The 24,546-nt window shown below is 39.5% G+C and overlaps 2 protein-coding genes across 2 annotated transcripts; both read right to left on the bottom strand.

The window, feature by feature from the left end:
- Window positions 1-766: 766 nt before the first annotated feature.
- On the bottom strand, window positions 767-8,981 carry LOC113145566 (mucin-2-like). The gene is made up of 5 exons (XM_026332418.1): window positions 8,963-8,981; window positions 8,562-8,607; window positions 3,455-3,486; window positions 3,231-3,257; window positions 767-2,956 (listed from the first exon to the last, which is right to left on the bottom strand). Exons 3-5 carry the CDS (start codon window positions 3,477-3,479, stop codon window positions 1,131-1,133), a joined length of 1,878 nt encoding a protein of 625 aa, XP_026188203.1. The 5' UTR covers window positions 3,480-3,486; window positions 8,562-8,607; window positions 8,963-8,981; the 3' UTR covers window positions 767-1,130.
- A 9,052-nt stretch (window positions 8,982-18,033) lies between these two features.
- LOC113145135 (chitinase-3-like protein 1) lies at window positions 18,034-22,738 on the bottom strand. The gene is made up of 11 exons (XM_026331532.1): window positions 22,714-22,738; window positions 21,997-22,201; window positions 21,858-21,914; window positions 19,977-20,142; window positions 19,644-19,768; window positions 19,428-19,551; window positions 19,177-19,338; window positions 18,935-19,051; window positions 18,698-18,830; window positions 18,414-18,571; window positions 18,034-18,177 (listed from the first exon to the last, which is right to left on the bottom strand). The coding sequence occupies exons 1-11, from the start codon at window positions 22,736-22,738 to the stop codon at window positions 18,034-18,036; spliced, it is 1,416 nt and encodes a 471-aa protein (XP_026187317.1).
- Between the last annotated feature and the right edge of the window lie 1,808 nt (window positions 22,739-24,546).

Here is a 24,546-nt window from a genome sequence, read left to right as displayed (position 1 = left end):
CTTGATAAAGAGGGCCCTGGTCTGTTTCTTCATTTAAAATGATTTGAAATCTCCATTTCAGAAAAAGAATTTCCCTCTTTTAGGTTTTCACTGAGGTCGAAAGGATGACATGAACTCTTAACTGAACATGGGCCACAGGTAGATTTCTTCTGTCTTTATTTCTACTTCTCAAAAGTGAAGTCTCATCATACATAACTTTAACATTATTTTTTTTTGCTTCAAAATCATTCAAGGAGAGAGCATTAAGTTTTGGGTGTCTATACCAATGTTAGCTCCTGACAGTTTTTTGCTCAATAAAAATATGGTTTGTATGAATTACAATATTTTAAATAAATTGCAGTGCAAAAGATGTGTGTCAATGTGCATGTGTAGCACAATAGACTATAAAATTGGGGTGCAAGAAAATATGATCTAAAATAAGGACAATATGCAGTAACCAAACACTGAACAAAGTGGAACAAAATTTGGAAAACTTGTGGCATTTCTTCAATTTGCAATTACGGATTATTTATTTATTAATTTGTAATACATAGTAGTTTTGGTTAAACCTTTGTGTACAGTATTTGAATCAATATGTAACAACTGTGTCAACATGTAAGACAAATCCAATCATCCAGTAGCTAAATATAACCCAAGATCTGACAAATGTAACCCATGTGACAATACACCAACAGTGACATATATGAGCAAATAAGATACATCCGAAAGAGAAAAAAAACATGTAGGCTATGTCAAAGTTTTTATAATTATATATTGATACCTTAGTGATATGAAGGAAATCCATCTTCATGTGTTGAATGTAAATGGGTTTTCAGATTTATGAGTAGATGAGTTCGATGTAAAACGAGCAAACCATTACTATATTAGCACTTGAAACACAGAGCCTTGAAGAATCAAAGATAATATACGCTTTTGACAATTCCCCCCTTTGCTAATAAAAATAAATATTACCATGTATGGACAGTGGAAATATTTAATGTGGAAGTCTAGTGCCAATCACAGCATTTAGAGCTTTCTTTAAAGACCAAACCTGGTTGACATCTCTGGATGCATAAAGTGAGCAAGGATAGCAATTTCTAAACCCTTTTTACACAAAAGTAATGATGAGTCATAATAAATTATTAGGGAGTCTAGGCATAATCACAGCAAATGCAACTTTTCTTGAAGACCAAACCTGGTTGGCAGTATTGGATGTAGGTTATCCCATTGGCACAGTTGTAAAAAGAATTTGGGTCATTAGGGTTGCTGTAAACCCCATCACTTTTTCCAGCACAGGTACCTCCACTAGCTGTACCAGAACTGGTTGAAGTAGTGGGAGCTCTGGTGGTTGTAGTGGGAGCTGTGGTGGTTGCAGTGGGAGCTCTGGTGGTTGCAGTGGGAGCTGTGGTGGTTGTAGTGGGAGCTGTGGTGGTTGCAGTGGGAGCTCTGGTGGTTGCAGTGGGAGCTCTGGTGGTTGTAGTGGTAGTTCTGGTGGTTGCAGTGGGTGCTCTAGTGGTTGCAGTGGGAGCTCTGGTGGTTGCAGTGGGAGCTCTGGTGGTTGTAGTGGGAACTGTGGTGGTTGCAGTGGGTGCTGTAGTGGTTGTAGTGGGAGCTGTGGTGGTTGCAGTGGGAGCTGTGGTGGTTGTAGTGGGAGCTCTGGTGGTTGTAGTGGGAGCTCTGGTGGTTGCAGTGGGTGCTCTGGTGGTTGCAGTGGGAGCTCTGGTGGTTGCAGTGGGAGCTCTGGTGGTTGTAGTGGGAACTGTGGTGGTTGCAGTGGGTGCTGTAGTGGTTGTAGTGGGAACTGTGGTGGTTGCAGTGGGTGCTGTAGTGGTTGTAGTGGGAACTGTGGTGGTTGCAGTGGGAGCTGTGGTGGTTGTAGTGGGAGCTGTGGTGGTTGCAGTGGGAGCTCTGGTGGTTGCAGTGGGAGCTCTGGTGGTTGTAGTGGGAGCTCTGGTGGTTGCAGTGGGAGCTCTGGTGGTTGTAGTGGGAACTGTGGTAGTTGCAGTGGGTGCTCTAGTGGTTGTAGTGGGAACTGTGGTGGTTGCAGTGGGAGCTGTGGTGGTTGTAGTGGGAGCTGTGGTGGTTGCAGTGGGAGCTCTGGTGGTTGCAGTGGGAGGTCTGGTGGTTGCAGTGGGAGCTCTGGTGGTTGTAGTGGGAGCTCTGGTGGTTGTAGTGGGAGTTGTGGTTGCTGTAGAAGTTGTGCCTGTAGGGTAATCACAACATTCACAGCTTTCTTTAAAGACCAAACCTGTTTGGCAGTATTGGATGTGGGTTATCCCGTGTCCACAGTTGTAAAAAGAATTTGGGTTATTAGGGTTGGTGTAAACCCCATTATTCCGTCCAGCACAGGGACCTCCACTACCTGTACCAGAACTGGTTGAAGTAGTGGTTCTCGTGGGAGTTGCGGTGGTTATAGTGGGAGCTGCGGTGGTTGTAGAAGTGCCTGTAGGGTAATCACAGCATTTACAGCTTTTTTTAAAGACCAAACCTGTTTGGCAGTATTGGATGTGGGTTATTCCGTGTCCACAGTTGTAAAAAGAATTTGGGTCATTAGGGTTGGTATAAACCCCATCATTCCTTCCAGCACAGGGACCTCCACTACCAGTACCAGACCCGGTTGAAGTAGTGGTTGAGGAAGTCGTAGTGGTAGTTCTTGCGGTTGCAGTGGGAGCTCTCCGGGTTGTTGTGGGAGCTCTGGGGGTTCTAGTGGGAGCTGTGGTTGCTGTTGAAGTTGTGCCTGTAGGGTAATCACAACATTCACAGCTTTCTTTAAAGACCAACCCTGTTTGGCAGTATTGGATGTGGGTTATCCCGTGTCCACAGTTGTAAAAAGAATTTGGGTTATTAGGGTTGCTGTAAACCCCATCATTCCTTCCAGCACAGGGACCTCCACTAGCTGTACTAGAACTGGTTTTAGTAGTGGTTGTCGTGGGAGCTGTGGTGGTCATAGTAGGAGCTGCGGTGGTTGTAGAAGCGCCTGTAGGGTAATCACAGCAATCACAGCTTTCTTTAAAGACCAAACCAATTTGGCAGTATTGGATGTGGGTTATCCCGTGTCCACAGTTGAAAAAAGAATTTGGGTCATTAGGGTTGGTGTAAACCCCATTACTCTTTACAGCACAGGTACCTCCACTAGCTGTACTCCTCAGGGAGTAAATCACTTTAAATTTCTTTACATTTGCTCATTTCCAATAATTTCCAACATGTAATTTCTTATTAATTTAAGACTGTGATTCATATTTTAAACTTACCTAGGCTGGCGATAATCAAACAGATGCCTTTAAAGAGATAAACTTGATCAACATTAGGCTGACAACAAAACGGGTCAGGTTACACACAAAAATTCAAATAAAAACCTAAACCTTGGTAAATTAAAAGCATTGCTAGATACAAAAGTGTGAGGTGTGAAGTGATCTGTTAGGGTTTAGGTTAATCAGCCCTTTAAGGAAGCATTTCCTTGATTAGTGTGTCTTACCTGCAATCAGGCGTAGCTTGTACATGTTGTTACTATGTGGGTGGAAGGAACAGAAAAAATGGAAATCTTTAATTTACAGCATAAAGTCAATTTTCACACTGAGCACTCAAACAGTTTCACATCATAATGCTGCACGTTTGATTCTAGTTTAACACTCAACTTATATTTACAATGACAAAGATGTTTCAGTATTTTTCATTTATTTTTTGTGAAGTTGTTCTTTCTTTCATAAAATATAATATATGATATATAACACCAGATATATATTCATAGACAATTGGGCCACTTTCTGGGGAAAACCCGGTCTGGTAGCGAGAGACGGCATCCATCCCACTTTGAATGGTGCAGCTCTCATCTCTAGAAATCTGGCCGAGTTTATTAGCCAACCTAAAGCTTGACAGTCCAGAGTGGGGACCGGGACGCAGAGACTCAGTCTAAAACGCCTCTCTGCAGTTTCCTTAGAGCTGTTGCCCCCCTCATACCACATAGAGATTGTGTCTGCCCCTCGATCATATAAATCAAATAAATCAGAAGTTAACACAAAATGAGTTATTTATAAAAACCTAATAAAAATTAAGACCACTACTCTTATTGAACAGAAAAACAGAACAGTCAGATGTGGATTATTAAATATTAGGTCTCTTTCATCTAAATCTCTGTTAGTAAATTTGATAACTGATCACCAAATTGACTTCCTCTGTCTTACTGAAACCTGGTTGCAGCAGGATGAATATGTCAGTCTGAATGAATCAACATGTGGGTTTGATTCTCAGTCATAAAAATTATCATGTTCCTCGAAGCACAGGTCGAGGTGGAGGAGTAGCTGCAATCTTCCACTCAAACTTATTATTAAACTTTCATTCTCAGAACTGTTATAACTCATTTGAGAGCCTCACTCTTAGTCTCTCACATATAAACTGGAAAACACAAAAAACAGTTATACTTGTCATTGTGTACCGTCCACCTGTCCCTTACTCAGAGATTTTAACTGAATTTCCAGACTTCCTGTCTGATTTAGTGCTTAGTTCAGATAAAGTCATTAGAGTGGGAGATTTTAACATTCATGTAGATGTTGAAAATAACAGTCTCAGCACTGCATTTAATTCTATATTAGATTCAATTGGTTTCACTCAAAATGTTAATAAACCCACCCACTGTTTCAATCACACGCTTGATCTTGTTCTGACCTATGGCATCGAAATAGAACATTTAATAGTTTTTCCCCCAAATCCTGTTTTGTCAGATCATTCTTTAATAACTTTTGAATTTAAGATGATGGATCATGCAGCATTTGTAAGAAAATTCCACTACAGCAGATGTTTATCTGACTACACTGTTAATAAATTTAAGAAAATGATTCCATCTTTATTTACATCTATGCCACAACACAGTGGAGGGCAGCTGCCTCAATCCCACTCCCTACGAAATTGATCATATTGTTGACAGTGCTGTAGCCTCACTGTGTGAAACGCTTGATACTGTGGCCCCTCTAAAAAAGAAGTTAGTGAATCAGAGGAGATTAGCCCCATGGTATAATTTACATATTCATACCTTAAAGCAGGCATCACAAAGGCTGGAAAGGAAGTGGCGTTCCACAAACTTAGAGGAAAATTTTCTAGCCTGGAAAAACAGTCTACTAACATATAAAAAAGCTCTCCGTAAAGCCAGAACTGCGTACTATTCATCACTAATAGAGGAAAATAAGAACAATCCCAGGTTTCTTTTCAGCACTGTAGCGAGGCTGACAAAAAGTCACAGCTCTGTTGAGCCCAGTGTTCCCTTAGCTCTCAGCAGTGATGAATTTATGAGTTTCTTTACAAATAAAATCACAACTATTAGAGATAAAATTCAACAGATGCTTCCTATACCTGCCATAAATGAGTCTTCTATTACAGTAGCTCTTGAATCATCTGTAGGACCTCAGTTATGTTTAGACTGCTTCTCTCCCATAGATCTCTCTGAACTTACATCAGTAGTTGCTTCATTGAAATCATCAACGTGTCTCTTAGACCCCATCCCGACTAGACTGCTTAAAGACACCCTGCCATTAATTAACTCATCGCTATTAGACTTAGTAAATTTGTCTCTAATATCAGGCTATGTACCACAGGCCTATAAGACTGCAGTAATCAAACCCTTACTCAAAAAGCCTAGTCTTGATCCAGGAGTCTTGGCTAATTTTAGACCAATATCCAACCTACCATTTATTTCTAAAATCCTAGAAAAAGCTGTTGCTAAGCAGCTATCAGACCACTTACACAGGAATGAACTTGATGAATTTGAAGATTTTCAATCAGGATTTAGAGCACATCATAGTACAGAAACAGCACTGTTAAAAGTCACCAACGATCTTCTCTTAGCCTCAGATAATGGACTTGTTTCTATACTTGTCCTCCTAGACCTTAGTGCTGCATTCGACACTATTGACCACAACATCTTATTACAGAGACTGGAGCATGTGACTGGTATCAGAGGAACAGCGTTAAAATGGTTCCAATGGAGTTCCAATGAAGTTCCACAAGGCTCTGTGCTAGGACCGATTCTGTTCACCCTGTACATGCTTTCTTTAGGCTATGTCATTAGGAAGCACTCTATACATTTCCACTGATATGCAGATGACACTCAGTTGTATCTATCTATTAAACATGTTAACACAAACCAGTTAACCAGACTAACTGACATAAAGGCCTAGATGACCAGTAACTTTCTACTTTTAAATTCAGAGAAAACAGAAGTTATTGTATTTGGGCCAAAAAACCTCAGAAATAACTTTTCTAAAATTATAGCTACTTTAGATGGCATAGCCCTGTCCTCCAGCACTACTGTGAAAAACCTTGGAGTTATTTTTGACCAGGACATGCCCTTTAACTCACACATAAAACAAATCTCTAGAACTGCCTTCTTTCACCTGCGCAACATTGCCAAAATTAGGAACATCCTCTCAAAATGATGCAAAAAAACTAGTCCATGCATTTGTTACCTCAAGGCTAGATTTCTGTAACTCATTACTATCTGGATGTCCCAGTATCTCCATAAAAAGCCTCCAGTTAATCCAGAATGCCGCAGCCAGAGTCCTGACAGGAACTAACAAGAGAGATCATATTCCCCCCCTTCCTTTTTCTTCTCCTCTCTTCCTCTCCTCCCACCTCACATGTATATTCCACCATTGAATGTCACTAACCTTTCTGTCTCTCCCCTAGGTTGTGCTCTCTCCCTCTCTCACTGTACCTTCTGCAGGTGTCCCTGGGTCCTGGAGCTGTATATTGCTGATGTGCAGTTACTGGCCCCACTAACCTGCAGCGTCTATTTGTTGAATCTGAACCCGATTCTGCTGGAGGTTTTTTCTTCCGTTAAAGGGAGTTTTTCTTCTCCACTGTCGCCAATTGTTTGCTCATAAGGGATTTGTTGGGTTTTTTGTTTTAGTTTTTGTAAAGTGCCTTGAGATAATTTGTATTGTGATTTGGCGCTATACAAATACAATTTAATTGAATTAATGTCTCGTCATCTATGTCACGTTTGGGGGATTATTATTTATTTTAGGACCAGTAATTGCGCCCACTCTGGTACTCAAGGTTCAAATCAAAAGGCTTTATTTAACAGAACAAGGCAAAAACAGGAAACAGAAACACTTGGCTTGGCAGGGACAGATCAAGGCAGGAAAACTCAAAGACATGAAACATGAACACGGGACAAAGACACAATGGACACAAGGGAACAAGGCATGAGGGTCTGGGTCACACTCATACTTAAGGACACATCAGACCACAGGAAAACATGGACGCGAGAACAGGGAATCAAGGTGTGAAACGGTCTGGGTCACACACACTTGGGAGACGCACCAGATTACACAGAAACATGAACGCGAAAGGGAACATAAAGCAAGAACACAAAGGAGCTAGACGAGCACACAAGCCATGGGGAAACGATCTGAACACATATAAAAAAAGACACAGATAACTTAACTTAAACTTGGTGAAACGAAAAGCAGTCCATAATCATGGGGTTATTTTATTGATTTTACACTTTAAGAAGTTTATTTGTACTGAATGAAAAACTGCTGCTTTATCTGTTAACTAGCATCATACTTGAAAGATAGGTCAGTTTCATATTCTAATTCACTGTGATGCATCCTTTAGAACCAATACATACATAGCTGCTACATTAACTCACAAAGCACAGGAGCTATTTTTGGTGAACACTATACAAAGGTAGTTTTCTTTAAACATTTTTTTAAGGTTGCATGCCACAGGCTGATAGGTAGTAAGTAAGCAAGAAAACTTTATTTATATAGCACCTTTCACAGATGAAAATCACAAAGTGCTGTACATGGTCTTAAAGTAAAACACAGAGTAAAATCAATAAAATCTAATGACTAAACAAATAGATGAAAGACAGGTATAATAAAAAGAACCACAAAAGCCCATTTAACTAAAAGCCCATAAAAATGCCTTCAGCTATTTTCTAAAGGACTCAACAGAATAAGCCACTCGCAAAGATAGGGGTAGGGCATTCCACAGTCTGGGAGCCACTGACTGGAATGAAACGTTCCCTCTAGATTTATATTGGGTTTTTGGTACCATTAGCAACTTCTGACCTGAGGTGTCTTGCTAGGGAGTAAGCATTACTCCATGGTAAAGCCTGGAGAAATACTGAAGTGGTAGGTGGGATCAACTGATCAAAAATAATCTCTCACCTATTGAATTTTTAACTGTTAAATTGCATTAGGTTGATTAGAAGCTTCTACTTTTGAAGTCAGTAAGTTTGGAAATGTCATTCAAATGATAGAAGCTATTTCTAACTGCCTTGAATGGTTATCCAAGGACATTGATTTGTCAAATATTACACCCAGGTTTCAAAAGCTCTCCTTGACTGAGGAGCCCAAAGACCCAAGGTGTTGTTTACTTAGAGGAATTTTATCATCTGGGGCAGTAATCCCTATTTCACTTTTCTGTGAGTTCACTTGGAGGTAGTTGATGGTGTCAATATCCAACTCAAAACATTTATGGGCCATTTTCCAAGAGTGATAAGAGTTAAGAGCTAAGAGTGATTGTAGCTGTCCTCACAAATAGATTGAAAAGAATTTGTTAGAAAAGAAATTTGTACTTACCTTTATCAGCAGAAGGCTTAAGAATCAGCTGGTGAGCAAGTAGCATCTACAATTATTAAAGAACAAAGATTATTATTATATTAGACAATAAAAACATTGACTTAATTTAGAGAGAAATGTAACAATAGAGCAGTCAAATGTTAAAATTACAGAGAAGTGGAAACAGCCACCTACAAACACAGTATTACTCTAACCACAGGTGTAAAAGTGTAGTCAGGAATTTCAGACATGTCAGCCAATTGTTACTCTGTAAACTCTTGTCAGTCTGGTATGATCTTAATAATGATAACCCCATCATCATAACGGAACATAAAACAGTACTCATATAATTAGAAACACACTTTAAAGACAGAAAGAAAAAACATGGTGCATGGTGTTAAAAAAGTTAAAATGATACTCACAAAGAGAAGTCGCTCTGCTGTGACTGATGGAGGACTGCCTGATGTCTGGCAGTTAAATAAGGTAGGTACAAGGTAGAAAGGGTGTACCACTTGGATAGGGTGTGGAAATTAATGTATTGTTGGAATATAAAAAGAAATTATACACTGTTGGGAAATGGGGAACCACCCCATTATAACATTTTTTCTCTTTGAATTTAAAATATATTCTGTGAAATGACGTGAAGCCTTTTGTATTTTTCCACTCCTATGTAAATTTATTGAGTTCTAAAGCTAAAAGTAAAGCTATTTTTTATTGACCTACATATAGAATTCTTGGAACTATAATGCACAGGAGTGATCAGCCAGTAATATAATGACCAATACAGTACAATTGCATTTCAGTAATTCTTGGACATATTCCTCTTAATATATAGTGACAGCAAAAGGCTTACAGAAAATTAGGTGGCAGAGGGTGTGTATCGTGCAACAAAGTTCTTTAGTCAGACTCAAACCAGGGACATTGACATTACATGATCAGTGTCTTAAATCCCTTAAATCACAAGGACAGCCTAACTCTGTGAAACATATACATGTTCTAATCGCCTGCAGGTTTATAATATTCTGTCCACTTATTACATGCTGTTTTTGGGGGGTGGAAATATACTGTATTATCAATAAACTTAAATTATAACTCAGTCTAGTAGAGCATCACTCCATGGTAAAGCCTTGAGAAATACTGAACTGGTAGGTGGGATCAACTGTGCCAAAATATAGGTGATGTTAAATTGCATTATATTGATTAGAAGCTTCTACTTTTTTGGTCAGTAAGAATAAATTTGATGAATGATTCAATTAATTTAGAACTAAGGATTTATTATAAAATAAGATAAATTGTTTTAATCCCCAAATGGAAATTCAGATTGTTAAGTCACAGTGTTCAATTTTAGGTTTTGAGTTCTTAGTCTGAAGTCTACAGTTCTGTCCACAGTAAATAAGAAACATAAACTGACAGTTACAGTCATTATTCCAACCAGGTTTATATTTACAAGCTATATTTATTAACTAACACTAATTCTCAAAGACATTCAATTCCAGTCATAGAGCTAGAATTTGTGAAAAGGTGACACACAACATTATAATGTTGTACTGAAATGCACCATCTAATTACTCAGTAATTAAAACCAACAGAAACACACCCAGAGACAACGTTTGTTTCTGTTTGTAGGACAGTAATTACTGATAATAAACATCATCATCACATAATGAATGTTCTATAATAGTGCAACACACAAAACCTAAAAATTACTTTGGATTATATTTTCATATATATTTTTGCAGTAACAAAATAGTTTTCAGTTACATATTTGTCAGTTCTCAAAAATGTTGCTCTGACCATTATAGTAAAATGTTCACAGAAAACACATTTGATTTTATTATTTGATATAACACAAAAGCAGAAAATTGCATATGAATTGTCACATTTATGAAGATGTGCATACGCCTGGTTCAGTTTTACAAATTTTAGTCTGTGAAAATAGTTGTATGTGCTCAACCTCAAATATGTGGGTATTACTAAATTACTCACTACTATTACCTAGCATAAAAGATTACCAACAGGACAAAAATAGCTTACATAAACTTAAAAGGTTAGTTTCTTTTAGTTTGCTTAGTAATATGCTTAAACTCAGCAGATTATCTCATCTAAACTATTAAATAAAATTAAGCATAAAATTGGCAAAACATTTAACCACCTATTGGTTTATAAGTAGCCTATAGTATCCCAGAGTCACTAGCATGGCTATAGACCAGGGGTCTCAAACTCCAGTACTCAAGGGCCACTGTCTTGCTTGTTCTCCAACTATCCCTGCCCTTGTAGCTGTTGACTGGCTAAACAGACTTGATTCAAATAATCAGCAGTGGGTAGGCCAGGGACAGCTGGGAAACAAGCAGGTTAAGTTTAAAGATGTATTATTACAATTACAATAATTATTTTCTAGAACTCTGAATTGCTTTTTATTGGTCCAGCAAATTCAAGCAATGAAGTGTAAACAATCATCCATCCATTTTCTATACCTGCTTACTCCTACTTAGGGTCACGGGGATCTGCTGGAGCCTATCCCAGCTCTCTTTGGGGAAAGGTACACCCTGGACAGGTCACCAGTCCATCACAGGACCACATAAAGACCAATAACAATTTAGAGTCACCAATCAACCTGACATACATGTTTTTGGACTGTGAGAGAAAACCCACTCAAGCACGGGGAGAAAATGCAAACTCCACACAGAAAGGCCACTGCTGGGTTTCGAACCAGGAACCTTTTTGCTGTGACAAACACCTAAAAAGAAATTTTTATTGTAAAGCTGCTGATCAGGGGTTTAATACACTGAAAATAGTAGTAGCAACAGGACAAACAACAATGAATAACCTTAAACGGAATGAAAAATAGGGAACTTGTGTTTTTATCGTTTCATTAATTTATTTGGTAATCATTATTAGTACTGATTCAAATTGTGGTTACAAATACAGATACAATATGCAACAGCCAAGATATCATGTAAGACAATGCTAATCATTTTGGCTAAAAATAAAGAAAGAACATAGCCACAATAGGGTTACATGCACCAATAGACGTAAATACAAACAACCATAAAATTGAATTTGGCATAGCAGACAAAAAAACAGAGACAATAATGCACTCTACAAATTGTGATATATATTATTGATAAAATGATATAAATAATAATGTATATTAAGATGTGTTTCATTCTGGATGAGGAACTGCTGGAAATCCTAAGCATAGCAATCAATCACTGAACAACTTTCGCACAACCAAAAAGTAATCAAAAGAATTATACATAAGACTTTTTAACAATGCCACAGTTTTGTTCACAAGAAAAAAATTGACCACTTATGCAAAATATTATTAACATGACAATCATAGTATTGAGATGAGTTGTGGTAGTGAGAGTTGTCTACTGTAATGGGAGTTGTGGTTGTAGCATTGACAGCCTTTATATTGGAAATTACAGTGGTTACAGTTCCATAGTGTTGTATATTGTGAAACTCTTGCCACAAACTAATGTTACTGATGCACTTAATAATTTTAGTGTAAGTGATGTTAAGCAGAAATGAAATGCAATATTGTAAAACACTGCAATTAATCTTCATTAGCAAATGAAAGATAACTCAGTTTTATGTTCGAAATGTTGTAAAAACAGAGCTGGGGTGAAAAAAAGACAAATGCCACTTTTTTGCATGATGAACTTCCGTCATTGATGTGAAATGGTTTATTGACAAGATAATGGTTAAAAAAAAAAAAAAAAAAAAAAAACGCTTGCAAAATTTGCCTTAAATGTAAGACTATCTTTGCATCATATGACTAATTTGCATACATAAATGCTTTTATGATTGAATTACACAAGAAAATATATTTAAAGCACATTTATGATCAGTGAATAGAAGAGATAGAATAGAATAGAAGGACTGGGCAAACCCTCACTAATCTGCCATAGATGAATATACAATTGTTTTTTCAGATAAAACAACCAAGTTCAGGTGAGACAGCAAGGTTGAAACAACATTACCTGACTGCATTTCTTATAACAACCTGATATTCAATTAGAATAATCTTATAAATCGATATAGATAAATTTATACTGCTTATTAAATTACAGAATAAGTGATTGGATGTCAAGCCTGCTAATCTGGTTGTCAGCACAGAGGAGAGAGAAGGATAGAGAAGGAGAGAACAGGATGCAGTCAGCAGAAAGTGCACTTAGCGTATGTCACATTCTCATTAGGGGCTCAGCACCCCTAAAAGTCTGATACTACAATCACCCCTGGTTGTTTTCATTGTGGCAATGGTATTTCTCATTGGGGGTGAGTTTTGCTTGTGAGAAATGTACTACTAGTGGTACAACGTCTTCTTTTTGTAGTGGAAGTTGTGGTTGTGGGAATCCTCAGTGTGGTGGTTGGCACTGTGGTTTTACGAGTTGTGGCTTTAGTTGTAGTACGGGAAGTTCTACTTGTGATATCCTTGGTGGTTTTGGGGGTAGAGGTGGCTGAGATAACAGGAGTTGTTGTTTTGATGGAAGGAGTTGTGGTCTTGGGGTGCCTGCTTATGGGAACTGTTGGTGTGGCAGTGGAAACCTTGTTGCAGCAAGTTCTGGTTGTAACAGTGGGAGGTTTCATTGTGGAAGGGACAGTTCTGTCATCACAAGGTGTAGATCCAAAAATTGGAGTTACAATTTTGGCAGCTTGAGTTGACGTTGTAGTAACAGGATTTTTTGCTGTGGTAGGAGGATTTCCAGTTGTGATACTATGGGTTGTATCATCACCAGTGATAGTTGTCATAATTGGAGTAGTATTATTAGAGATTGGAGATTTCCATGTGGTTGTGAAAATTCTAGTTGTGATATCCTGTGTTGTCTTAGTTACAGAAGTAGCTGAGGTAGGACGAGTTGACTGGCTAGTAGGATTTGTGGTATTGGGATGTATGGTTGTGGTAACTGTCAATGTCGCAGTGGGCACTGTATTTCTGGGAGCTGTGGGACTTTTTAATGCAGTAGAGGAAATTCTAGTTGTGATATCCTGTATTGTCTTCGTGGCAGATATGGTTGATGTAGCAGGAGTTGTTTTAATAGTAGGAGTTGTGGTATCAAGCTTTGTGGATGTGGGAACCCTCAGTGTGGTGGTTGGCACTGTGGTTTTACGAGTTGTGGCTTTAGTTGTAGTACGGGAAGTTCTACTTGTGATATCCCTGGTTGTCTTGCGGGTAGAGGTGGCTGAGATAACAGGAGTTGTTGTTTTGATGGAAGGAGTTGTGGTCTTGGGGTGCCTGCTTGTGGGAACTGTTGGTGTGGCAGTGGAAACCTTGTTGCCGCAAGTTCTGGTTGTAACAGTGGGAGGTTTCATTGTGGAAGGGACAGTTCTGTCATCACGAGGTGTAGATCCAATAATTGGAGTTACAGTTTTGGCAGCTTGAGTTGACGTTGTAGTAACAGGATTTTTTGCTGTGGTAGGAGGATTTCCAGTTGTGATACTATGGGTTGTATCATCACCAGTGATGGTTGTCATAATTGGAGTAGTATTATTAGAGATTGGAGATTTCCATGTGGTTGTGAAAATTCTAGTTGTGATATCCTGTGTTGTCTTAGTTACAGAAGTAGCTGAGGTAGGACGAGTTGACTGGCTAGTAGGATTTGTGGTATTGGGATGTATGGTTGTGGTAACTGTCAATGTCGCAGTGGGCACTGTATTTCTGGGAGCTGTGGGACTTTTTAATGCAGTAGAGGAAATTCTAGTTGTGATATCCTGTATTGTCTTCGTGGCAGATATGGTTGATGTAGCAGGAGTTGTTTTAATAGTAGGAGTTGTGGTATCAAGCTTTGTGGATGTGGGAACCCTCAGTGTGGTGGTTGGCACTGTGGTTTTACGAGTTGTGGCTTTAGTTGTAGTACGGGAAGTTCTACTTGTGATATCCCTGGTTGTCTTGGGGGTAGAGGTGGCTGAGATAACAGGAGTTGTTTTGATGGAAGGAGTTGTGGTCTTGGGGTGCCTGCTTGTGGGAACTGTTGGTGTGGCAGTGGAAACCTTGTTGCCGCAAGTTCTGGTTGTAACAGTGGGAGGTTTCATTGTGGAAGGGACAGTTCTGTCATCACGAGGTGTAGATCCAATAATTGGAGTTACAGTTTTGGCAGCTTGAGTTGACGTTGTAGTAACAGGATTTTTTGCTGTGGTAGGAGGATTTCCAGTTGTGATACTATGGGTTGTATCATCACCAGTGATGGTTGTCATAATTGGAGTAGTATTATTAGAGATTGGAGATTTCCATGTGGTTGTGAAAATTCTAGTTGTGATATCCTGTGTTGTCTTAGTTACAGAAGTAGCTGAGGTAGGACGAGTTGACTGGCTAGTAGGATTTGTGGTATTGGGATGTATGGTTGTGGTAACTGTCAATGTCGCAGTGGGCACTGTATTTCTGGGAGCTGTGGGACTTTTTAATGCAGTAGAGGAAATTCTAGTTGTGATATCCTGTATTGTCTTCGTGGCAGATATGGTTGATGTAGCAGGAGTTGTTTTAATAGTAGGAGTTGTGGTATCAAGCTTTGTGGATGTGGGAACCCTCAGTGTGGTGGTTGGCACTGTGGTTTTACGAGTTGTGGCTTTAGTTGTAGTACGGGAAGTTCTACTTGTGATATCCCTGGTTGTCTTGCGGGTAGAGGTGGCTGAGATAACAGGAGTTGTTGTTTTGATGGAAGGAGTTGTGGTCTTGGGGTGCCTGCTTGTGGGAACTGTTGGTGTGGCAGTGGAAACCTTGTTGCCGCAAGTTCTGGTTGTAACAGTGGGAGGTTTCATTGTGGAAGGGACAGTTCTATCATCACGAGGTGTAGATCCAATAATTGGAGTTACAGTTTTGGCAGCTTGAGTTGACGTTGTAGTAACAGGATTTTTTGCTGTGGTAGGAGGATTTCCAGTTGTGATACTATGGGTTGTATCATCACCAGTGATGGTTGTCATAATTGGAGTAGTACTATTAGAGATTGGAGATTTCCATGTGGTTGTGAAAATTCTAGTTGTGATATCCTGTGTTGTCTTAGTTACAGAAGTAGCTGAGGTAGGACGAGTTGACTGGCTAGTAGGATTTGTGGTATTGGGATGTATGGTTGTGGTAACTGTCAATGTCGCAGTGGGCACTGTATTTCTGGGAGCTGTGGGACTTTTTAATGCAGTAGAGGAAATTCTAGTTGTGATATCCTGTATTGTCTTCGTGGCAGATATGGTTGATGTAGCAGGAGTTGTTTTAATAGTAGGAGTTGTGGTATCAAGCTTTGTGGATGTGGGAACCCTCAGTGTGGTGGTTGGCACTGTGGTTTTACGAGTTGTGACTTTAGTTGTAGTACGGGAAGTTCTACTTGTGATATCCCTGGTTGTCTTGGGGGTAGAGGTGGCTGAGATAACAGGAGTTGTTTTGATGGAAGGAGTTGTGGTCTTGGGGTGCCTGCTTGTGGGAACTGTTGGTGTGGCAGTGGAAACCTTGTTGCCGCAAGTTCTGGTTGTAACAGTGGGAGGTTTCATTGTGGAAGGGACAGTTCTGTCATCACGAGGTGTAGATCCAATAATTGGAGTTACAGTTTTGGCAGCTTGAGTTGACGTTGTAGTAACAGGATTTTTTGCTGTGGTAGGAGGATTTCCAGTTGTGATACTATGGGTTGTATCATCACCAGTGATGGTTGTCATAATTGGAGTAGTATTATTAGAGATTGGAGATTTCCATGTGGTTGTGAAAATTCTAGTTGTGATATCCTGTGTTGTCTTAGTTACAGAAGTAGCTGAGGTAGGACGAGTTGACTGGCTAGTAGGATTTGTGGTATTGAGATTTGTCGTGGTGGGCACTATTATTCTGGGAGTTTTGGCTGTAACATTAAGAACTGTTGCGATAGTGAAAGTTGTGTCATCAGTTGTAACAATTGGAGCTGTTTTCGCAGCCTGAGTTGAGGTTGTAGTAATTGGAGTTTTTGTTGTGGTACGGGAAGTTATAGTTGTGATATTGGTTGTCTTTGTGGCAGAAGTAGCTGACTTAGGATGAGTTCTTTCCACAGTTGTAGCTGTGGAAAAGGTTGTTTTATTTTTCTTAACTGGATCTGTATCTGTGGTGAGGGTAGTTTTGCTTGTATTAGCTTGAATTGTGGCTGTGATGGTTGTAGTTTTGCTTGTTTTAGCTGGAGTTGTTGCTGCGGCAATGGTGGTTTTGCTTGTATCAGCTAAAGCTGTGGTGGTTGTAGTTGTGCTTGTATTAGCTGGAGCTGTCGATGTGGTGACAGTAGTTCTGCTTGTATTAGCTGAAGCTGTGGCGGTTGTAGTTTTGCTTGTATCAGCTGGAGCTGTGGATGTGGTGACTGTAGTTTTGCTTGTATTAGCAGTATCTGTGGCTGTGGTGGTTGTAGTGTTTGTTGTATCAGCCTGAGCTGTGGCTGTGGTGATTGTAGTTCTGGTTGTATCAGCTAAAGTTGTGGATGTGGTAGTTGTAGTGTTTGTTTTATCATCCTGAGCTGTGGATGTGGTGGTTGTAGTTCTGGTTGTATCCAATGGAGCTGTGGCTCTGGTGAGAGTAGTTTTGCTTGTATTAACAGTACCTGTGGATGTGGTGGTTGTAGTGTTTGTTGTATCAGCTGCAGCTGTAGATGTGGTGGTTGTAGTGTTTGTTGTATCAGCCTGAGCTGTGGCTGTGGTAATTGTAGTTCTGGTTGTATCAGCTGCAGCTGTAGATGTGGTGGTTGTGGTTTTGCTTGTATCAGCAGTACCTGTGGCTGTGGTGGTTGTAGTGTTTGTTGTATCAGCCTGAGCTGAGGCTGTGGTGATTGTAGTTCTGGTTGTATCCGATGGAGCTGTGGCTCTGGTGAGAGTAGTTTTGCTTGTATTATCTGGAGCTGTGGCTGTGGTGGTTGTAGTTTTGCTTGTATCAGCTGCAGCTGAGAATGTGGTGAGGGTAGTTTTGCTTGTATTAGTAGCACCTTTGGTTGTGGTGATTGTAGTGTTACTTGTATCAGCTAAAGCTGTGGCTGTGGTGGTTGTAGTGTTTGTTGTATCAGCTGGAGCTGTGGTGGTTGTAGTTTTGCTCGTATCAGCTGCAGCTGTGACTGTGATGGCTGTAGTTTTGCTCGTATCAGCTGGACCTGTGGATGTGGTGGTTGTAGTTTTGCTTGTATTAGCTGGAGCTGTGGTTGTGATGGTTGTAGTGTTACTTGCATCAGCTGCAGCTGTGGTGGTTGTAGTTTTGCTTGTATCAGCTGCAACTGAGAATGTGGTGAGGGTATTTTTGCTTGTATTATCTGGAGCTATGACTGTGGTGGTTGTAATTTCGCTTGTGTCACCTCTAAGTGTAGCTGTGCTGGTTGAAGTTTTGCTTGCATCAGCTGGAGCTGTGGCTGTGGTGGTCATATTGGCAGTAGTTGTGGTTGTAAGAGTCAGATTTCTGTTTGATATAGTGGGGCTATTCTCTGTGGTAGTGGGAGATTTGGTTGTTGCAAATGAAATTGTAAGAACAGATATATTTGTGTGAGTTTTGGTTGTTGGAGCTGTGTTTGGAGTACTACGAGTTTTCATTGTTATTGTGGGAGTCCCTGTTGCGGGAGGAGTTGTGTTTGAAGTAACTGGAGTTTTCGTTGCAGTAGTGGAAATTGTTTTGATACTGGGAGTTTGGACTGTGGAAATTTGGGTTGTGATAGAGACAGTTCTGTTTGTGGAAATGGGAGTTGTGGTTTTGGTAGAGGATATTTTAGTAGTGATAGATGCAGTTGTGGGAGTTGTGGCTATTGCAATGAGACCACAGCATTTGCAACAGTCTTTAAAGATCGAGCCTGGTGGGCATTTTTGAATGTAGGTTGTCTCATTGAGACAGTTGTAAAAAGAATTTGAGTCATTAGGACTGGCATAAATCCCATTGCTCTTTCCAATACAGGGCTCTCTTACAGGTCCCCCAGAGTTGGTTATGGTAGTTTTGGTTGGAGCAGTCACACTTGCGGTTGTGGTAGTGAGAGTTCTGTCAGTGGTACTCACATTTATGTTTGTTGTTGAGGAAGTAGTTGTAGTAGAGGGTGATGTAGTAGTTTTGGTATAGTTTGGAAAACCTGAAAAAGAACAGTCAGATTTTTTTCAGTTACTCCTTACACCCTGATTTCAATGCTGCTGACAATAAATGAAATTAAAAAAAAACACCACATCAGGATAGGACAGAGACTTAAATTTTTAGGTACCTTCAACCAAGAGAGTATGCAAGTGGTCAATAAAAGGGTTTTTGCCCTGTTTGCAGAACTCTCCTCTGAAGTCATCCAGGTCCAGAGACCAGACAAAGGCTCCACCAATGTTATTTGTTTTAAGATAAGTGACCTGAGAAACATGTTGAAGTCAGTTGAAGTTATGTCAACATAATATCCACTTAACCAGATATTTGTACAAACAATTGCAAATATATTACTGAATTATACAGTTACCTTTATGTCAAGGCTGTTTTTGTCATCAAATCCAACCCACTGATTTTCTGTGATGGCATATGGAACTTTCTGATCAGTAATCCGATGTAGTGTAGTTCCTTCAGTATACAGGCAAGTCTGAAATGAAAAGTCAGATTTCACATGAGCTCCAATATACAGTACATGAACAATCATTTTGTTCAGGTCGTGTTGGTTGTATAATTAATGTACTGATCTAAATTATTTATTTCTTGCATCTTTACCTCATGATATGCCCAAAACCCTTCTTCACCAGTACCATTGGCTGGTGCTCCAACATCAGTGGATGAAGAGGAGAGGGTAAAAGATCGCCCATAGGCTGCTAGTCCCAAGTTTAGTTTTTGTGTAGGGGCTCCCTGTTCCTGCCAGTACCTCATTGCATAGTCCTACAATGTGGAGACAGAAACCATTAGTATGACAGGACCTTTCTAAATAGAAAGCTATTCAGGCTGTTAAATTGAATCCTGGTACTTGCAGTGTTAGAGTAGATTTTGTCTCCAGTGTCATGGGATCCCTGGTACAAGGGGCTGTGATGTCCTGTGACAGTTTCCCAGGGACCATGAAAGTCAAATGTCAGCACATTAATGAAATCCAGGTATCTGGTGAAATTCAAAGAAAATTCCATTCACCAAAAACAGGACAACAGGTAATCTTGGTTATAATGTCCAGAATTATATTAAGTTAGTTTTACTTGGCAATCTGTGCAACTTCATAACTGGCATCGATGACAGCCTTCTCTGCAGCGACACTGGCAGTTATGATTAATCTGTCACGGTTAGTTTCTGTTCCCTCTGCTACAAAGGCATCCTTGAGCTCCTATTCAACATAGAGACATGGATCATTCTCAGCAAATTATATATCTTATCATACACACACACACCACACACACACACACACATACATATGTGTACATTTTAAAAAAATCTCTTTATATATATATTTATATATATATATTTCACACATGGCAAATGATATACATAATGGCATATTTCTGAGTATCCCAAAGGAAGAAACGGGATCTGACCTTGCACAACAATGTAAATTTCTGCTTGTCCTCTGGTTTACTTCCTGCTCTTCCAGGATATCTCCAGTCCAGGTTGAGCCCATCAAACCCACTGTTTCTCAGTAATGTAATTGTAGACTGGATGAACTTTGTTCTGTTTTGTAGTCCTGACACCATTATACTGAATCTGATAAACAGTAAAAGAAAACAGTGCTCTAAGGTCCAGAGAAACATGAAAAAAAAAACCTACATTATTCAAAATTACAGTTTTTTACAAAGACATCAGGCAGAGCAGAAAATTAAGTATTATGAGATAAGGCATAAGGTACAGACAGGCACAATAGGGTCAAAACCAAATTGCACAAACCAGTCACTTACCTGGAACCATTTCCATCATATCTTGGCAGACAATGCAGAGAAAAAAAACAGAAACAGTGTCTTCCACAGGATACCACTATCATGCCCACCCTCAAAAACAGCTTCACAGAGGCAGATGGCTGGAATGGTCCAGCAGCACCCCCCTGCTTAGATGTCTCTGTACTCATGGAGTGTTCTGTAGACATCTGAATAAAGCACCTGCAGCATCAGTCCCATTGTGCCCAGACCTTCTGGTGGGCATGACCTCACATGACCTACCATGATCTAACCACAATGAGAATGAGCTGGAACAAGAATTAGTTCCAGAGAAAATAATTTAACTAAATTACTGGTATCTCTTAGTGTTTTACAGAAGCAGAGTGACCTGCAATGACCCTGCACTAGGGCGAGGAACACAAGGTCAGTTGTCACAGGTTCTGAGTCAAGAGAGGGCTCAATATGTCCCAGTAACTTTTAAATATTCTGCTGCTATATTTTGTCAAAAATGAAAACGTTATAAAGTGGCCTACTAGTTTTGAGTCACATAAAAGCTTGTTATTTTTACCTTTGTAATTTTCCTAGACAGAGACAAACACAATTTTACTTTCCTTCTCTATAATGCAAGAAAATGGTTTGCCCCACCGTACTTCTGTAAGGTCAAAATTTGCAGCCTAATCAAGTCTCTGCCTCTGCACCATAAGTAAAAATAGCCAATTGCCAGTCCAGTGCTCAGAAAAACTAAAAGAAGAAAATGACAGCAGATGTGTAAGGGACTATTCAAAAAACATACTCAAGTGAAAGACGTGGCACTTGACATTCAGTAAAAACTAAACTAAAGATGCTTCACAAACAGTAGAATTAATCAAATAATTACTGATTCATTCATTGCATGCCTATTTTGCAAAATAGTGCATCTGAAGTGTATAGACATATACAACCAGTAGCCTACCTGTACTACACACATTTAAATTTGAAAGATTGATTAAAAAAAAAAACAATGAGTTATCTACATGAAAATATTGTTTTCTAACATGTGTGATTGTTAATGTTAATGTGTGTGGGGGTCATCTTTGTTCCCAGTATTTTTTCCATGTAAACAGACAAAGTGTGTTCGACTCTTTAACTACGCTTGTCATGAATTACCCATATCTATATGTTAGAATTTGGCTGGTGAGGCTACAGTTTAAGTGAACTGGAGGAACCTGTCAGCCACAGTAACGCTTTCAACAGTTTTAATTCCACAGTGAACTTTAGGCCTTAAGTAACACAGCAAAGAATTGAAGTACACCATTAGGCACAAAAGTATAAAAGCACCAGGTAGCTTGAAGGGTATCATTAACAGCAAGGGGAACCAAGATTTGCTGTCTCAGTAACACAGACCAGAACATCCTAAGTATGTCTCAAAGACACGGACACACAAATGGGGCACATACAATAAGCATATTTCCAGTTGGCCAGCAAAAAAGGACTGTTATACATCATAAAGCATTATCTTGCCGGACAAATAATTCCAAATATGAGTAAAGGTGTGTGTATGTAACTTACTTTTCTGTGTTGAAGGTCAAGCCACCAACTGCCAACAGGGTTTTGAGCTGTGGATTTCTGTTGGACATATAAGTTTATTAATGATTATTTAACAAAACATAATGTTTAGCATCATTCCCAAAAGATTTATAGGTCTGACCTGGTTTTGAGTCCATTAAAGGATTGATAGCGTTGCAAGTCAGTTGCATTGTTGGGCACCAGCTCGTTCACATCGTTAATGTCAGAAAATGCGAAGATCAGGTGAGTGCACTGGTTCGGATCAATATCTGAAATTGTGAACTGTCTGTCCTCTGCTCTGTTTTCAGCCAAGCTGTTATAGTAACAGACCAGCCTGGAGGAAGAGGCTGAGACATGGGAAGATGGTTATCAAGGGATTTAATTTGCTTTTAAAGAAATCAGTTGTATCAGAGCCCCTGCTCACCATAACAGTTAAGAACAACAGTTACTGACTTACTCGGGTTATTTATCTTGTGGCCTCATTAGTAAAAGACTGTTGATTATGATTAATTAATGTATGTTATAAACTTACCCAAGCTGGAAATGGTCAGGCAGAGACCTTTAAAATGACAGACTTGCTCAATATTAGGTTGAAAATAAAATTCAAAAGGTCAGATTATACAAAATACAAAAATACATTACCACAAAAAAATATAGGTTGTAATTGAATGGAGTTTTATTTTACATGTCGATGCAGAAATAATACTCTTAGCTTTGCAGAAATAAAGTTCCGTCATTGTTTATTGTACTGGGGAACTTAAGTAAAATAAAATGATCTGCATGGCTTGATACCACTAGAGTTCTGTCAAAATTTGGATTTTTGTGTTAAATATGCATTTGCTGAATCAGTATGCCTTACCTGCAGTCAGAATTAGTGTGTGCATGTTGTTACTATGCAGATAAACAGAAATAAAATCATTTGTTTGATTTGCAGTATAAAAATTATTTTAACACTACTAACATTCAAAAGCCAATATTTTGGTCAGTTAATTAACCTGTGCAATAATACTTTGTTAAACCTGACAGTGGTCACCATGTGTTGATAATAGGTTGGCTATAACATACGGTAATAATATTATATATAATATTAGATATAAAATCTAAACAAAGCCTGTACAACCCCTACTTGTGCGCGCGCACACACACACACACACACACACACACACACAAAGAAAACCCAAAAAATGTGTCTAGTGAACAAATCAGTTAAAGTTGGAGTAGGTATTACAGTATACTTAAAAAAAACTGGAAAACTTCTGAAAATGTAGAAATAAAACCTCATTATACTTACAAAGGGAGAGGGGAAAGAAGCATACACTGTCCCTCGATTGTGACTGATGGATGACTGACGGATGTCTGGCTCTTAAGTACTGCAGGCAGCTGACAGGGCGTGGCAGTTAAATAAGGAAGGGATACTTAACAGTGTTGTGATGTCCAAATCAATTAGACACTAGGAAGCCCCCTTCATGCATTTAATGAAGTAGTTATTAAGTAGTACTTATCAGATGTAGTGAATATAAAATGCCCTCATTCACTCAACTATACTTTGAGTCCATTTAACAGGAACATGAAGGGGGGAAATATAAATATTAGTAATTCTTCAAATAAATTGCAATGTCACACTAACTTAAACACAGTATCACACTGGAAAACAAAAGAGGAACGTAAATAATTTCCTTTGGCGTTATTAAATCACTGTGGTCATCAAATCGGAACAAGATCTGTATGTGTTTCCACATAAGAAGTAGTGTTATAGTGAAACACAGCAACTGTGTTCAGGATGAGGTCAACTTCATCTAAACAGTCAACATTTTTATTTTCAGCAAAAGTCCAAACACTGCTTCCTCTGGAGAATTACTTTTCTAGTTAGTTTATTGACTTTTCACTTGTGCTACTTAAAAGTCAAAATATTCATCGAGTTACTGACTGATAATACTAATAAATCATTGCAATTTATATAAAATGTATTATTTCAGCCTACAAGTTCCTGTATATATCATATTTAATATGTGAACTTTTTGGAATACTTTCAGTGTATCTGGGTGTAGGCCTGTGTTGAATTTCCATCTTCTGGGGCTTCAGTGTGCTTCATGGAAATTGTTTTCCATTGATCTGATTTAAATGGTTCTCTTACTCACATTATCCATCTAGCCATCTTCTTCTGCTTATCTGGGGCCAGGTCAAGGGGGCAGCAGCTTAAGCAGGGATGCCCAGACTTCCTTTTTAACCTGGACACTTCCTCCAGCTCTTCCGGGGGGACACTGAGGCATTCCCAGGTCAGCCGGGAGACATAGTCCCTCCAGCGTGTCCTGGGTCTTCCCTGGGGCCTCCTTCCAGTGGGACATGCCTAGAACACCTTCCCAGGGAGGTGTCCAGGAGGCATCCGGAACAGATGGCACAAGTGAACTGGTTGGGCAAATTACCATGAACCCTTGAGCACCCTGAATAGGGTATAGAGCTGGTCCAGTGTTCCACGACTGGGACAAAAAATGCATTCTTCCTCCTGGATCTGAGGGTCTACCACCGGCTGGATTAACCTCTACAGCACCCTGGCATAGCCTCCCAGGGAGGCTGAGGAGTGTGATTCCTCTATAGTTGGAACACACCCTCCTGTCCCCTTTCTTAAAAAGAGGGACTACCACCCCAGTCTGCCAATCCAGGGGTACTGTCCCCAATTGCCACACGATGTTGC

The sequence above is a fragment of the Mastacembelus armatus genome, chromosome 7, assembly GCF_900324485.2.
Source record: "Mastacembelus armatus chromosome 7, fMasArm1.2, whole genome shotgun sequence".
NCBI classification, from domain to species: domain Eukaryota; kingdom Metazoa; phylum Chordata; class Actinopteri; order Synbranchiformes; family Mastacembelidae; genus Mastacembelus; species Mastacembelus armatus.
The sequence above is the reverse complement of the archived record's forward strand: the minus strand, read 5'-3'. Positions and strand labels throughout refer to the sequence as shown.

Excerpts from the sequence above, each read along its gene's own strand:
- LOC113145566 (XM_026332418.1), bottom strand. The coding sequence starts at position 3,479 with ATGTACAAGCTACGCCTGATTGCAG. Across the intron at positions 3,258-3,454 it reads CAAGCTACGCCTGATTGCAG|GCATCTGTTTGATTATCGCC; the intron begins GTAAGACACACT and ends ATCTCTTTAAAG. Across the intron at positions 2,957-3,230 it reads TTTGATTATCGCCAGCCTAG|GCGCTTCTACAACCACCGCA; the intron begins GTAAGTTTAAAA and ends ATTACCCTACAG.
- LOC113145135 (XM_026331532.1), bottom strand. The coding sequence starts at position 22,738 with ATGCACACACTAATTCTGACTGCAG. Across the intron at positions 19,552-19,643 it reads GAAGTTGCACAGATTGCCAA|ATACCTGGATTTCATTAATG; the intron begins GTAAAACTAACT and ends GAATTTCACCAG. Across the intron at positions 19,339-19,427 it reads ACAAAATCTACTCTAACACT|GACTATGCAATGAGGTACTG; the intron begins GCAAGTACCAGG and ends TCCACATTGTAG.